General features: G+C 46.5%; 1 protein-coding gene across 1 annotated transcript in view; it reads right to left on the bottom strand.

Annotated features, from left to right (window-relative positions):
• Positions 1-1,837: 1,837 nt before the first annotated feature.
• The window catches only part of LOC308048809 (olfactory receptor 14C36-like), a gene marked incomplete at its 5' end in the record, with an annotated part of 80,264 nt that continues 65,208 nt past the window's right edge, over positions 1,838-16,893 (bottom strand). The window contains one exon of the mRNA XM_080358118.1: positions 1,838-2,920. Coding sequence (XP_080214244.1) covers positions 2,258-2,920 — 663 coding nt within the window. The 3' untranslated portion in view covers positions 1,838-2,257. The remainder of the gene's footprint in view (positions 2,921-16,893) is intronic.

Here is a 16,893-nt window from a genome sequence, read left to right as displayed (position 1 = left end):
ACTGGATTATGAGTTTCTGGGACACAACTGCTCTGATAATACCATACTCATCCATCACCCTCCTTATGGTCTAGGACCTGATCAGATAAAATACACTTGTTATACCAAATTTAGCAAAAATATTTCCTACTAATGATTGGATTGGAGAAACATTCTTCACAGGAAAAACCGTATTTATTTTGACATGTGTTATATCTCCTGTTTTGCCTCATTGTTTTTTCTCCTTTCTCCAGCTATTTTATCTTAAAAAACCTCTTCAAGGGGAATATTCATTGAATAACAGAGTAACTGAAGTTTGAAGAGACCCCTGAACATCATCTTGTCTCACCTTCCTACTCAGTGATACAGATGAGGTCGTTCAAGGCATCAGCCCACGATTCCATCATCCACAAAGGAACCGAAAGCACACTTGATCGCATTATAAAGGGGTAGAATAAGGACATTCAACAGTGTTGACCCAAGTGCTGTTCACTAGTAACAGGCTGCATGAAGGACTTTGTACACTACGGGTGACATTTGGGCTTGATCATCCAGCCAACTTTCCACCCAGCTTCCACATCTTCAGCCCAGACAGAACCAATCTGGCTATAAAGACACCATGGGAGATCATGTTTGAAGCCTTGCAAAATTCCATGTACACAGCCTGCCTTTATTTCCCCTGGTTATTTTGATTCAGCATTTCCTTTCCTGTCCTTCAGGTTCCTGGAGGTGTCTGCAGAAGGACATGTCCCATCCCCTTCCCATGGACAGAGATTGACTGACCTGCCTGTAAATCTCCTACTTCTCATTTCTGCTCTTCTTGAAGATGGGTTTGATGTCTGCCTTTCCCAGAACTTCCTCAGAACTTCTCTGATTGCTCTGGCACAATCCAAAATCATGGACAAGGGTGACATAGCAGACAGGGGCACTTGCAATGAACCTGTCCAAGGCAGCTGAGAGAATCACACTGTGCCAATGGGGTTTGTTCCTGGAGAAATGCATAGAAATGTCAGGGTTCTGTCAGGCATCCACATCTGAGCTGGCATCATGGACTCCTTATGCACTCAGGGATGTTCAGGGACAGAGTCTTTCCCTTGTACACACAGAGGTAGGAGTCACAGTCTCTCTGGCCTCCTGTTGTCACTCTCAATGGATGGGAGCCACTTCAGCCCTGCAGTGTGTCTACCTGCTCTGTACTCATCTGAGATGCCCCATGTCATAAGGAATGGACACAGGGACCTTGGTTCAAGAAAGAACAACCCACTGCTGCATTTAGGTGGTTTTTCATGGGGTGTTATTCCCAACATGAAGTGACTTTGAAGCACCGATAGTCCCACAGGACCCCCAAGGATGGTGTTTGTACTCACTTGGGTTCATCTCTTCTCTTGTACATAATGTGCATGCTTACAACTCATCTGTGCAGTACAAACATGGACTTCTGACCTACAAATTCATTGTGCCTCCATGGAGTGAAAAATAAACTCTCTGAGCTGGGGTGAGAGGCCAGTGCTGGAAATGGTGGTTCTTATTGATTAAACCACGGTAATTGCCCTGCAGCAGGTTCTGGGGGTTGAGCAGCGAACACGGGCACAGACCACACTTCGCTTGGCTGTTCCTTCAGGTCTCTTGCAGGAGGCCTGGCTGTGAGAAGACACTGCCTTGTGCCCCAACCTTGCACACCCACACTGTTTAGACATACACTAGTGTTTTCATCTGGATGCCATGTTCTTGTGCGTGTTCTGAGGAGAAACTTTGGAAAAAGACCAAAGCCTTCAAGTATTGCCCTAAGGAAATTACATTTCCTTGTGGAAATACTGCTATGGAAGCTAGCTGTGTCACAGAAGTGCCCATTGCCTGTCCCTGCCACAGGACTGCCGCACAGCAGGACAGTGACCAAGATACCAGGCCATTCAGGCCTTGCACCAACACAAGGGATCAGAAAGAGACTGTGGAAGTGGAAATAGAACAGTTCTGGAAGACCAAGCAGTGGTGTTAGGTGGCAGTGCTGCTGTGCTGGGACTCTTTTGCTCTCTACCTATGACACAGAAACTGTGCCTGCAGAACCAAAAACGCCTTGGCAGAAGAATCTCAGGGAAAAAAAAAAGTCTCTAAAGATGCCATTATTTCATACAAAGATACAGAGAACACAGGTCCCAATTCACACATGCACTTTATTCAAACCAGAAAAGTAGACAGTAAATGAAAAAAAAAAAAAAAAGACAATATTATCACAACTAAAACACCACCACCAAAAAAATGAGACTGGGCCTGCAGTGAATTATACTATAACTGCTATACAGTTCATTGCTTCAGAAAAACACCCAGTCATCAGTGTCCACATAGCATTCTTGAGCTCCTGGTTCCTCATGCTGTAGATGAGGGGGTTCACTGCTGAAGGCACCACCGAGTAGAGAATTGCTATCACCAGATCCAGGGATGGGGACGAGATGGAGGGAGGTTTCAGGTAGGCAAACATTAAAGTGCTTACAAACAAGGAAACCACAGCCAGGTGAGGGAGGCAGGTGGAAAAGGCTTTGTGCCGACCCTGCTCAGAGGGAATCCTCAGCACGGCCCTGAAGATCTGCACATAGGACACCACTATGAACACAAAACACCCAGAGCCTGCTAAGATACTAACCACAATTACCCAGACTTCTTTGAGGTAGGCTCCTGAGCAGGAGAGCTTGAGGATCTGGGGGATTTCACAGAAGAACTGGTTCAGGGCATTGCCCTTGCACAGGGGCAGTGAAAATGTATTGGCCGTGTGCAGCAGAGCATTGAGAAACCCAGTGGCCCAGGCAGCTGCTGCCATGTGGACACAAGCTCTGCTGCCCAGGAGGGTCCCGTAGTGCAGGGGTTTGCAGATGGCAACGTAGCGGTCATAGGACATGATGGTGAGGAGACAGTACTCTGCTGAAGCTAAAAAGACGAACAGAAAGAGTTGTGTAGCACATCCTGCATAGGAGATGGCCCTGGTCTGCCAGAGGGCATTTGCCATAGATTTGGGAAGAGTGGTGGAGATACAGCCCAGATCGAGGACAGAGAGACTGAGGAGGAAGAAGTACATGGGGGTGTGGAGGTGCTGGTCACAGGCTATGGTGGTGATGATGAGGCTGTTGCCCAGGAGGGCAGCCAGGTAGATGCCCAGGAAGAGCCAGAAGTGCAAGAGCTGCAGCTCCCGTGTGTCTGTGAATGTCAGGAGGAGGAACTGGGTGATGGAGCTGCTGTTGGACATTTGCTGCCTCTGAACACTAGGAACTGTCATTGAAGAAAAAGACAGTGACAACCTAGGGAAGACTACTCTGAGCAAAATCAAAGCCATTTCTCATATATGCTATCTCTACTACCCTTGTCCTTTTGCAGGAGACCTTCCCTCAGCTCCATGTCTGAGCCCTGGGTGGTGCTGGCTGGAGGGGCCGTGAGGAGCAGGGCCTGTGCCCGCTGGCTGCTGAGGAGTCAGCCCTGCTCTGCAGCAGTGGGGTCATGGGAATGGAGGCAGGGGACAGTCCTGGGATTCAGCTTTATAAGATGAAGGTGTAGCTGGTGCAGAAGGGCCTGTCACCATCTGCACTCCCAGAGAAAAGGAACTGAGATGGCAGAAGGTGTTTGAGAGGTATGGAGTTTCTTACAGCTCCTTCTCCCCTCCCACCCTGGGGAGTTTTCTTGGATGTCAGAAACCATCAGTATTTCTGCTGCACTCAGGGAGAACAGAGCGAGTCCTGCAAGGCAAGAGGATGCCTGTGGCTTAGTGCAGAGTGAGGGGAGCTGGTCTGTCCCTCTGTCTTGCTCCAGCTGCCCTGGGCTGGCACCTTTCTGAGATGAAGGCTGATGCCATGTTACCCTGAAAAGTCACCAGACAGTGCTGAGACCAGAGGGATCCACCTAAGATCACTATGTGTCTCACCCTTTCCTAAGGTCTCAGCACCCCACATTTAGTCCAGGACATGCATAGCCCATTTCACAAACCCAACAGCATTACTTCAGTTGTACATGCTTTGTGTTCTTCCAGGGGCTTTCAGATAACACAGAGGTGCTATAAGAAAATTCTGCAACCCTGAGGGCAGCCTGCAGGTTGGAAGGATGTCCCAAGTGGATAGCCAAGTGTCCTAACGATGGCATCTCAGTAAGAGTCAGCTCATACCCCAGCCCCACAGACTGTTTCGATCATATCTGCATATGTGCTAGAAAACCTGGGAAACTTGTTCCCTTGAACACACCTGCAAGAAAGGACCCACAAGATCAGTGTGTGACTCTGCAGCTGAAATTCCCATCCCCAGAGAGCCTGACAGCAAGAACAAGATCCCAACGACAGGAACAGAGAGCAGTGGAGAAAGAAGGAAAAATCTGGTGAGGGTGGGTGTGAGAGAGGCCAGGGCAGGGGCAGCCGGGCACTCAGACAGCCTCACCCTTCCCCAGCTGTGCAGCCACCTCCCAGACACCAACAGTGCCGGGCAGCTGCTCTCAGCCCCTGTGCTCTGCAGAGGAACTGGAGCTCTGGCTGCACAGGAGCTGCTTCATGCCTTGGAGCCCCCGGCCCTGAGGGCAGAGGCTTTGCTGGGTGGGAGAGGAGGCTGCTCAGGGGAGGGCTCTGCACTGGAGGGGATCATATGGAGTTTTCTGCATTCTCTCTCCCTCCCACAACATTGCTGGTTTTATTTTCCTCTCCTTCCCAGGTTATATCCTTGCTGCCTGTAGATTTTCCTCCTGGGAGGTGTTGTCCTGTGCCATGTATTTACTCTGTCAGTGCTCACAGACCCCATCCCACTCCCTGTGCCCTCACTCTGGCCCTACAGAAACCTGCCCATTTGCAGGGCACTGCCTAGAAGCATCTTCCTGTTTGCAGGTTTGAAAAAAGAACAGGTCAAACTAAACCTCACAGGTCCAGCAAAGGTGATGCTTTTGTCTCTCCATAGGCAAAGGACAGCCCAGGGTTCACATTAACATTTACACCCCCACAGCCATCCCAGGGAGAAGGCAACCATCATATCCTATCCCTCTGATAGTACAGAAGGCAATGTCTGCTCTGCACCACATTCTCTTCCTCTACGTCAGAGAATCTCTGAAAGTTGTACTTACGTATCCTGTAGTCTCTGCAATTTGCCAGCTTTGTGACATCCTACCATGATTTACAGGTGCAAATTTGCAGACAGTATCTGTGAAGATTTCATTTCCAGTGAGCTCTCAGCATTCTCCCACCCCAGACTGACTTTAACCTCTCTGTGCCTGTCTCCTGTGCCCTCGGTGCTGCAGGCAGAGCCCTCAGCCCTGCTGCGTGTGCAGAGGAGCTGCTCCTGGGCAGAGCTGTCTCTCTGCAGCGCTGCCGCTGCCATGAGCTCCTTGTGTCCCAGGAGCCCAGCCCAGCTCACAGCACAGGAGAAGCCCAAGGTAACACTCTCTCTGTCTCTCTGCTCTCTCTCCAGGTGTCCCTGGGGCTCCAGGATAGTATACTGTGGAACAAGCTGAAGTCATCGCTGATGTTCCTTCCATTATCTCTAAGTTTCAGTAGTGGCATTTCCTCTATCTGGAAATGAGTTAGGTCCAGGAATCACCTTTTTTTTTTGGCACATCTTTAGACAGGAAACCCAGACAGGTACAGGGAGAGGTTTGTAGACCTGGGGCTCAAAGGGCATTCAGTTTCCTCCCATAGTGGCCAAAATCTCCACAGGACATGGGATTCCTCTTGCCGCCTTTCAAGTATGCACAAAATAAACACCTGCATGTGAGCTCCTTTCCTAAGCCCCCATGGTAATTAATGGACATTAGGGCCAGGGATGTGGTGTTCAGGTGCAACGTCTGGTGACATGTGATATGCCAGAAGTGGTCTAAGGTATGTGCAGGTACCTGCAGACTCAAATGGAACAATTCGTAAAGACAGGGCAATGTCTGTGAGCATCCTCTTTGAGGCCCTTGGGAAGTTCCTTTGGCCAACTGAAATGGCAGTTGTTGCCCAAGCTAAGGGCAACAGAATCTATCCCTACTCATTATGTTCAAGGTAGCGTATAGTGGTGTTCATGTGGATGATTCAAGTTATATGACATAGGGAGAGCTAAGTATCTCTGTCACCGTTTTTACTAGATCATGACTGACTACATTGGCAGTTGCCTCATATTCAGCCCCACACTGACTTACAGAACTCAGGGTTCCTACTAAATTTAGTGTTTAAATCCCAGCCCACAGAGCTACATGAGATGTAGCTTGCAGGAACAGCAGAAGACTTACAGAAAAGCAATTCCCATTCAGGGCAGGTGTGTGACAGACATCCCAGACAGCATAGCAGGGATTGCAATTTGCAGCCTGTGTGCCATTGGCTGATGCCATCAGTCAGAGGCATCAATCATCAGATGCCATCAGAGAAGCAAGGTCTGTCTCTCCTCCACCCAACAGCTGCAGGTCCATCACACTGGGGTCTTTACTCACACCCATGATGATACAGTCAAGGAATACACCATTTTCACGTTGTACCTGGATATACCTTGTCTTCAAGCACATCCTTCAAGCATAGCAATGATCCTTATAAAAGCTCAGGTGAAAATGGAAAGGCAATGCAGTGGCTACCAAGATGAGTTGATGCTACATCAGGAACAGTTAAAGAAGAAACAGAATGTGGGATGACTGCTGCACTTAGTAAGAGCAGAAGTAGATAATTCTGAGGTAGTTTATGACCTCTTTGCCTCAATTACCACCAGAAAGGTCTACCAGGCCTCTGAGCTTTGAGGCAGATGCACTTGAATGCCCTCCTCCAGCTAAACCCACAGCAGTTTGGTCCAGGCTCCAGAGGAGGGAAGGGCCTGAGCCGCAGCCAGGCCAAGAACTCATTCTAGGAGACCCACAGGGAAGCAGAACAGCAACTGAATGCCGGTAACTTGTGAGTGCACAAGCCTAATACACACTTTTCTTACTGTATGCAATTTGAGTATGAGTCAACCACTTCATTCTATATATACGACAGCCTGCTAAATAAGTGAGCTATATGGTGATGGTTTAACTACTCAGAGGTCAGTGGATGAGCCCAATTCAAGTTCAATATGAATCATTTAGCTTAAGTAGATGCACACCAAATGTAATGGATTATTTAGAGATATAAGGTTGTATGATTTTTAATATACTCTTTGTGGAGGATACTCTTTGTGCTAGCAAACTGATCTACCGACTGTTATATACCAATTGTCACTCTAATCAAGAAAATGCAGGGAATGAATTTAAGTCTTAATAGGCCGTGATCCTTTTGTTATATATGTACCATTTGTGAAATTTAATTCTGATTTTTTTTTTATTTGTAATCTATGTCTCTATAAATTGCACTAGCTGGTTTTCTTAACAGCACAGCTTTTGGCATACATAAATGTAAATTGCTGCAGAAGCTGCAAGCCTTTAACATCAGGTCATAGGCCATACTTGTATTTGGTCTGATCCTACATACTTGTACGTAGTCAAAGTCCAACACATGTATCTGATTCAGAACTGTGTTTTTGGTTTGGTTTGTTTTTTTAAAAACAAAAAGGGGGAGAAGTAGGGAAAACACCACAAAACCAATTGTCAAAAGCATTGTATGTGATGAATCACTTATATCTAAGTGGTGCACCCCAAATTTGCCCTGTGATGAAACGCTTTGCAAGTGTGACCAAAAACCATGCTAAATCAGAAAGAACCTACATTAGTTATGGCCACATCACTAGTTAATGGTCAATAGAAAAGGCCACATCAATTAATAACCTAGGGGAGAGGCTCTGCTTGTGTCTTTACAGATCAAGGGCCACAATGGTTGCTGGCATGAAACATGAAACCTGTGTTATCTTCCTGACAATGATTGTTGCAGCTGCTGCGTTTTGGATGCCCGCACAGACAAAGACTAACATGTGGATTACTTTAGCCAACATGACTGACCAGGACTCTATATGCCTAACTACGATGCCTCTGGAAAACTCGTTTCACACATGCTTGGTTGGGGTCTTCCTTGATGACTACAGCAGCATCACACGACTGTTTCACAATAGCGGTCAGTGCAAAGGCATTGCAACGAACTGTAATGATACCAACATGGCACTTTGGATTAATTGTCTCCTGGAAGCAGATATCAAACCACAGGAACTGGAATTGCTGGCATCTGTGCCCATGGATGCTTGTATCAACCTGGTTTGTGAAAAGTGTCAGAACAATATACGAGGATGTGAATGGATAAACTGCAAAATATTAATGCTACCCTTGGTGACTATAGAAACGAAACTTGATGGTGTAATGCCTCGCAGAAGAATCCAAGGGCTGTCATTGATAATGTGGGAGAGTGACCCCAAAACCTCCTGTATGGTGTATTCTTGATCTGTGGAGACAGAGCCTGGACAGGAATTCCTTCTAATGCTGTTGGAGGACCATGTAGTTTGGGACGATTAACTCTCTTAATGCCCAATGTATCCATGATAGTAGATCACAGAAAAGCAACATGGGAAAAACGTTTTTTGCATGCATATAAGTCAAAATGTGATGATAATGTAGATTTTTGGGGATCAGGGTTAAGGGTTTTAGGATCTCTTGTATCTGGTGTTGGCACAGCTAAAAGCTTTAAATATTTTAGAAAAATTAGGATGCTGGCTAGTTAAGCAAACTAACAGAACTTAAAAGGCTTTAAGTGGACTTTTGTTAGATGTAGATTCTGTAAGACATGCCACACGACAGAGTAGAGCCACGATAGACTTTTTGTTATTAGCTCAAGGACATGGGTGTGAAGATTTTGATGGGATTTGTTAAATAAATTGCTTAGTGGTTGAGGGTTTTTAGGATAGTTGTTAGCAGTAGCGAAAACAGGACTGATTGTTTTGATGATTGTTGTGGTTGTGTTACTAATGTTGCCATGCACGATTTCTCTGCTGCAAAGGGCCCTGCAGGGGACAATGAAGGCAATTTTATTAGCACAAAAACAAAAAAGGGGAATTGTGGAGGACTATGGTGGGTTCGTGGATTCCCTGACGGAGGGCATGGGAACAGAAATTAGCCTTGAAGATATGAAGGCCTACCCATGAGAAAGATGGGAGTAAAGGAGTATCCAGAGATGTTAAGGATGTACCCGTGAGAGAGAAGGGAGTAGAAGAGTAACATTGATGACAGCAAAAATAGCCAATGAGATGTTACTGCTGTAACTTGTAACCAATAGTGAAGAGACCCGTGAATTGGTAAAACTGTATAAAAATGCACTTGTGGCAATAAATGACATCTACTACTTTCATCCTGGAAGAACTTGGTCTATGTCATTTGTCCGTCTCAACCACGACACTGATCCTGAATTTTATGTTGTTGGACTGCTAAATAATTGTATAAACCCTGTTTCTAGTTTATTTGCTATGCTTTTCCATCTAGAATAAAGTCTGCTTGGGAACTTATTGTCTACCTAAAACTGCCTTTTGTGGTGCCTCCGTGACACCCACAGTGCTACCCGGGCTCCATGGCTACCGGCCATCCCACTGCAGCACCGGCCCCAGGTCACCATCACCATGTGCTGGTGGGTCCCTGGTCACTGCTGTGGTGCAGGAGATGCAGGAGGAGCCCCTGGGCTGGCCGGAGCCCCAGGGGTGCTGCAGGAGGAGGCACCACAGGGACAGAGGTGCCAGTTGCAGTGCCAGTGGCAGTTCCAGTGGTGCTAGTGCCAGTTTGCTTGGGTGTGTGGCTTTTACTTTCCTGATTAAACTGTCAGCCAGTGAGTTTTATCATTTTAAGTCTTCTGACTCTCCCCCTTGTAAGAGTCCGTCTCAAGATGGAGCAGTATTTGCCTGAACATCGCCATAAGGAACTGAGAGAACTGAGGCCCTGACAGAAGGAATGCATGGACAATGACTTGGAGAGAGGCCCGAGGAGAAGCATTGTGTTGCACTGGTTTCTCCGATACAGGGGGGCTGCTACTTACAATGGCTGCTGTATGGACTTCACCTGCTGCTTCAGACAAACCAGCCCCTGCCTCCTAAAAGGGATGGTTATGAGGGTTTCTTCGACAGAGGGACAATAGCTGCCATCCAGAAGATGTGTTCTCACCTGCAGCCTTAGTCACAGCTGTCCCCCACCTGCTCCTCAAACAATGGCCAATGAAAAGGAGCATGCCCAGGTCACCAAGGGTCCTGAGGTCACCCAATGGACCAGAGAGAACGCAGGCCACATTAGCACCGGCAAAGGAGTGTGGATCCTTCAAGCTTGTGCAGTTTAAGCCTGGGTTGTGAAATCAAGGTGGAGACTGGCCTCAGACAATGGGAGCGAGGGGGCTGAAGAAGCATAAGAGATGACTCTCAAATGGACAGTGTTGAGATTGTCCCACCAGAGGATCTCGAACCACGACGGAGGACCGGCAGGGCTCTACGGGACTGGAGACTAGAGGGACACCTCTGATGCTCACCTGGTGGTAAATTCAACACTCATTTCCATTAAATTGGCGACGAGGATGGAATTCTGGGAAAACAGAGAGGTGTATGTAGTGTGTAGTCTGCACCAGGAGAAGGACGTTTCGCTTCAACCACACCTGGCCTTACATTGATTTATCAGTGAGAAGTGCCTAGAACACAAGGGAGGCAACTCAGATTTCCCGCACACCATACATGCCTTGGCGTAGAGCACCCCAGACTCGAATTAAGGGTTCTGTTTCCTGGAATCTAACACAAAAGTGCCAAAGGGGTGTCGCTCTCATGTTGATGGGAATTGTCTGCTAGGGAGAGTGAAGGGGCAATCTCGTGTGTTTGTGTAGCTCAGTTTGGTCCTCCCATGAGTTGGACCAAGGGTTGGACTCGATGATCTCTGAGGTCTTTTCCAACCTAGTCGATTCTGTGATTCTGTGATTTTTCTCCCCTTAAACCACTTGGGAAAGAGAAGGATGACGCAGCAGTTGCTGTGGCTTTTGTAACTAAGTTGTGCCTTCCTAGAGTGAGTTCCGCCCCTTTCATAACATGAATGACCGAAAAAGCTGATAACAAGATTTTAGTGGACTAAGTGATTTGTTTACAGACTAAGTCTAAGTTTGGATCAAATAAGGATAAAGCTATTGTGTATGCTGTACTAGAAGCCAGTCTGGTAGCAGCGATAGAAGATCGCTTCAAGCGACGTAGTAATGAAAGTAAAATTATAGAATCCCTTGAAAATCTGGTGTAGGTTTTGCAAAAAAATACCTTCAGTTTAGAACAACAATTAGAAAATTGTTTGCAACTACGAGAAAAAGAGAGGGAAGGAAACCACTCCTTAAAGGTACTCTAAAGGAATGTTTAAAAACACAGCAGTGCTGAGGGAGCGGGAGCTAGAGGAGAAAAGTATCCTACAAACAAATCAAATCAATGAGGGGCATATTGACCCTCACATTACAACTAAGCAAACACCTTACACTGCCACTGAGCTGACCAAACTGAAAAAAGAGTACGGTCACCTCCCTAAAGAATCTGAAACAGAGTACGTGTGGTGTGTATCCCTAACTGGGGGAGAACCCCTGGCAATCACTGGCACACCTGATCAATAGTTACACAAAGTAGCCTGCTTGCAAATGAGACATGAAAGAAAATTGATTCCCAAATGTGAATCCTCAATGACGCTGCCAGTGAATCCTGACATAACTCCCTTCATAAGGGGGCTTCCAGAGTCTCTCCCAGAAACAGGAAAACGAGAACCTCCATTCCCTAGTAGTGGGTGGGGAGATGGAGGATGGATTTATATCTGACAGCTCACACACACAAAAGGGGAAGATTTATTGATCACAGCTATAGTGAGTCCTAAGCGTGCACTTGTAAACTTTTTAATTGACACCGGTGCACAGATTTCTGCTCTAAGCAAAGTAGATGCTAAAAGGTTTGGGGTTTCTCTCTTAAAGCAATGTTTTTGCATCCTCGGTGCCTTAGAGTCCACAGAAAAATACCCCCTTGCCCTGAGTGCTAAGGAAGGTATCAAAACGGTTATACAAGAAACGCAGGAACAAAAAGTAGTGGAAAATGCCCACTCTCTTTTTGACTCCCAGTGTGCCTGGGAGAAAGGTTTGTTTATTGTTAGCCTGACTCTAGTAGAAGTAGAGAACATTGCATAACAGCAGGCAATCATATGAAGAGGTCTATCTGAAGTCATAAAAACAGTCACTACTGGGATCCCTCTCCCTGACTGGGTGGCCCAAAAGGCCTCAGTACGAAAAGTTGTGTGCTCAGATTGAACATTATTGTAACAATTTCTCACTATCTGAAGGAGCTTTAAAAAAAACAAACTATACAAACTGTGGGCTGGGTAGCTTCTCATCAGGTAGATGGGGGATCCACAGGAGAATGGAATAACTGAGCTAATGAATTAGCAACACGAGCCCCTGCACAAAAGGACCAAATTTCAGAAGATTGTGAACGCTCCTTAGAATGGTTACATATAAAACGCAAACACACCAAAACGAAAGACTCATATTGTGAAGCCCTGGCCAGGGAACAATGTCAGAGACAGCTTCAAAGGCACCCTTTAGAAGACAACCCTCTACATTTAAAGGGGGGTAAAGGTTTGTGGGATGCCTGGCAAGTGGATTATTTTAGCCCCTTTAAGCAAACAGGGGCATGGGGGGGTGGGGGCTGGAAATAACCCCAGGATCAGTCCAAACTGAAGCTTTTGGCAGGGCTACAGGTGAAAACAATGTGAAACCATTGCGAGAATGGTGGCAATTACAGAAATATGGTGGGACAGTTCACATGACTGGAATGTGGTCATGGATGGCTATGCCCTTTTCAGGAAAGACAGGCCGGCCAGGCGTGGTGGTGGAGTTGCTCTCTATGTGAGAGAGCAACTACAATGTACTAAATTCTGCTCAGGAGTGGATGAGGAGCGAGTTGAGAGTGTACGGGTCAGGATCAAGGGGCAGGCTGGCAGGGGTGATACTGTTGTAGGTGTCTATTACAGGGCACTGAATGAGGCTGAGGAAGTTGATAAGGCCTTCTATAGGCAGCTGAGAGTGGCCTCATAGTCACAGGCCCTGGTTGTTGTGGGTGATTTTAACTTCCCTGATGTTTGCTGGAAGGACATTCAGCCAGCCAGCCACAGTCCAGGAGGTTCCTCCAGTGCATTGATGAGAACTTCCTCATGCAGATGGTGGAGGAGCCGACTAGGAGAGGTGCACTGCTGGATCTCATCCTCACTAACAAGGAGGGTCTGGTTGAAGCAGTAAAGGTTGAGGGCTGCCTGGGCTGCAGTGACCACGAGATGGTGGAGTTCAGCATCTTGTGTGGCAGGAACAGAATAGCAAGTAGAATTGCAAGCCTGGACTTTAGCAGGGCTAACTTTGGCCTTTTCAAGCAATTTCTGGGGGAAATCCCATGAGCAAGACTGCTTGAAGGAAAAGGGGCCCAAGATAGCTGGATTGCATTCAGAGATTGCTTCTTCCACACTCAGGATCAGAGCATCCCCACACGTAGGAAGTCAAGGAAGGGAGCCAGGAGGCCTGTGTGGTTGAATAGGAATCTGTTGGGTATGCTCAAGCAGAAGAGGAGAGTTTACAGGTCATGGAAGCAGGGGCTGGCCACTTGGGAGGAATATAAGGCTGCTGTTAGAGGATGTAGGAAGGCAGCTAGGATAGCCAAGGCCTCCTTAGAATTACAGCTGGCGAGAGGGGTCAAGGACAACAAAAAGAACTTTTTCGAATACATAGCAGATAAAACTAATACCAGAGACAATGTAGGCCTACTGATGAATGGGGTGGGTGCCCTGGTGGCAAAAGATACAGAGAAGGCAGAATTACTGAATGCCTTCTTTGTCTCTGTCTACTCTGCTGGAGGCTGTCCTGGGGAGCCCTGTACCCCTGAGACCCCAGATGAAGCCAGGTCAATGGAGGAGTTTGCTTTAGTTGGTGAGGACTGGGTTAGGGAGCAATTAAATGGTCTGGACATCCATAAATCCATGGGTCCAGATGGGATGCATCCACGGGTGCTGAGGGAGCTGGCTGAAGTCATTGCTGGACCACTCTCCATCATCTTTGCCAAGTCTTGGGAAACGGGAGAGGTGCCCGAGGATTGGAGGAAAGCAAACGTCACTCCAGTCTTCAAAAAGGGCAAGAAGGAGGACCCGGGTAATTATAGACCGGTCAGCCTCACCTCCATCCCTGGGAAAGTAATAGAACAGCTTATCCTTGGTGCCATCTCAAGGCACATCAAGGATAAGAGGGTTATTAGGGGCAGTCAGCATGGCTTTACCAAGGGTAGGTCATGCTTGACCAACCTCATAGCCTTTTATGAGAATGTAACAAGGTGGATGGATGATGGCAGAGTGGTGGATGTGGGCACCTTGACTTCAGTAAAGCCTTTAACACAGGCTCCCACAGCATCCTCACAGCTAAGTTGAGGAGGTGTGGTCTAAGACAATAGAGTAGTGAGGTGGGTTGCAAACTGGCGTAAGGAGAGAAGCCAGAGAGTGGTAGTCAATGGTGCGGAGTCTAGTTGGAGTCCAGTATCTAGTGCAGTGCCTCAGGGGTCAGTACTGGGGCCAGTATTATTCAATATATTCATTAACGATTTAGACGAGGGAATAGAGTGACTATCAGCAAGTTTGCTGATGACACTAAGCTAGGAGGAGTGGCTGACACGCCAGAAGGCTGTGCTGCCATCAGAGACCTGGACAGGCTGGAGAGTTGGGCGGGGAATAACCTAATGAAGTTTAACAAGAGAACGTGTAGAGTCCTGCATCTGGGCAGGAACAGCCCCAGGTTCCAGTATAAATTGGGAAATTACATATTAGAGAGCAGTGTAGGGGAAAGGGACGTGGGGGTCCTGGTGGACAACAGGATGACCATGAGCCAGCACTGGGCCCTTGTGGCCAGGAAGGCCAATGGCATCCTGGGGTGTATTAGAAGGGGGTGGTTAGTAGATCAAGAGAGGTTCTCCTTCCCCTCTGCTCTGCCCTGGTGAGACCCCATTTAGAATATTGTGTCCAGTTCAGGGCCCCTCAGTTCCAGCAGGACAGGGAACTGCTGGAGAGGGTCCAGCGTAGGGCAACAAAGATGCTGAAGGGAGTGGAGCATCTCCCTTATGAGGAAAGGCTGAGGGAGCTGGGTCTCTTTAGTTTGGAGAAGAGGAGACTGAGGGGTGACCTTATTAATGTTTATAAATATATAAAGGGTGAGTGCCATGAGGATGGAGCCAGGCTCTTCTCGGTGGCAAACAATGATAGGACAGAGGGTAATGGGATCAAGCTGGAACACAAGAGGTTCCACTTAAATTTGAGAAAAAACTGCTTCTCAGTGAGGGTGACAGACACTGGAACAGGCTGCCCAGGGGGTTGTGGAGTCTCCTTCTCTGGAGACATTGAAAACCTACCTGGACATGTTCCTGTGCGACCTCACCTAGGTGTTCCTGCTCCAGCAGGGGGATTGGACTAGATGATCTTTTGAGGTCCCTTCCAATCCCAAACATACTGTGATACTGTGATGGTTTGGAACTTTCCAAACTCACAAGCTGCACCCACTGGATAATTCCATCATTCTAATTATTCTTGCCTCAAGGAGGTGAGCCATGTTTGTTTTCATTTTGCAGGAGAACTCCAAGGCACACAGAGAATAATGCGAATCATTCAAGAGTCAAATCTGAAGGCCTAAATTTTAAAATGACCAATAGTGTAATTAAGTTGCTAATACTTTCCTACATCTTTTCACTTACCTACTATAGTAATTGAATGGGAGTGGGATAGTAAAGAATAAGTTAGAGAAGAAAAAGGAAATGAAAGGTAAGTGATTTATCACGTGATCCGCTTTGTATCAATGAATTTAGGGATGTCTAATTGGAAGGTTCGCTAAACAAATTGTGGGCATTAACCACAGCATGTCGAACGCTTTAGCACTTGCCAGTTTAAAACATACAATACCGCAGACAGAACAAAACCTATCAAAACTAATACAAAAAGAACAACCATAGGGTGACACAAGTTGTTCACGATGCCTGTAGCAGTTGGTGACCACCCGAAAAGGGTGTTCCACCACTTATGTTCTGCATCTTTTTCTATTCTTCTTAACACATGGTGAATTTCTTCAGCGTCGTGGTGAACGGTTATCAAGGTTTTCTGTCCATTTACTCGAACTTCTTCCAAAATCTCAATCAGATCTTGGTGTTGCAACAATTGCTTTACCAATGTAAGATTCGTTCTGATAGGTGTAGGCAGTAATTATTGAATCAGTGTGTAATTAGATTGTCTAAGTTGATGAGATATAACTGGAGTAAGATAAGAAAAATCACATCCGTTAATCTTAACAAAATTACAGAGACAAAAATTGGAATGATTTCTAACATTTACCATCACTGTACCTACTAATACAGAGTTGCAAGCGGTCCTCAAGCACACACAACCTTTGCCAATGTACACTAATACCGTCTCTCAATTGTCAGGATGAACCTCAGAGTGGCAAACATTCTGCTCAGTGTCCAGACAAATGTCTTAAGCACTGATTGTATTACTTTCACAGATGAATCCTTGCTGTTCTCTTGCAATGCAAGATTCTAAATTGACAGTTTGCCATTTTTCATCTATTTTTCGGGCCCATACTCTATGCTTGAAAGGATAGAGTATAGTTCCGTTGTGGTTCAACCCTAAGGCAATGATTGGGTAAATTATGTATATTGTAGCATTATGTATAGTTAACACAAAGGTCATGGCAGTGTTCATGATGGGGTTGTAGGTAAAGTTTACCAAAGTCCACCAGGATTGGAGTTCTCTCTCAAATTCAGTGACACTGTCCCAAAAAGTTTTCTGAATTTTGATAAGAAAAGTGCCTTCTTCACCTTCCCTTATGATCAACATGGCCACTGATTGCATCCACAGTTGTGCCTGAATACAACTGAGAGCCAAAGAGAGGTTATTTTGGACTACGCCAAGTGCATCAATTATCAATTCGTGATCTTTTACATTTACCTTTTCCCATTTTGGTAATACTTTGGATAACAGCCACTGGTTAGTTCC

This window comes from Nesoenas mayeri (genome assembly GCF_963082525.1).
Source record: "Nesoenas mayeri genome assembly, chromosome: 23".
In the NCBI taxonomy this organism is placed as follows: Eukaryota; Metazoa; Chordata; class Aves; order Columbiformes; family Columbidae; genus Nesoenas; species Nesoenas mayeri.
Note: the sequence above shows the minus strand (reverse complement) of the source record. Positions and strands in the feature narration are given on the sequence as shown.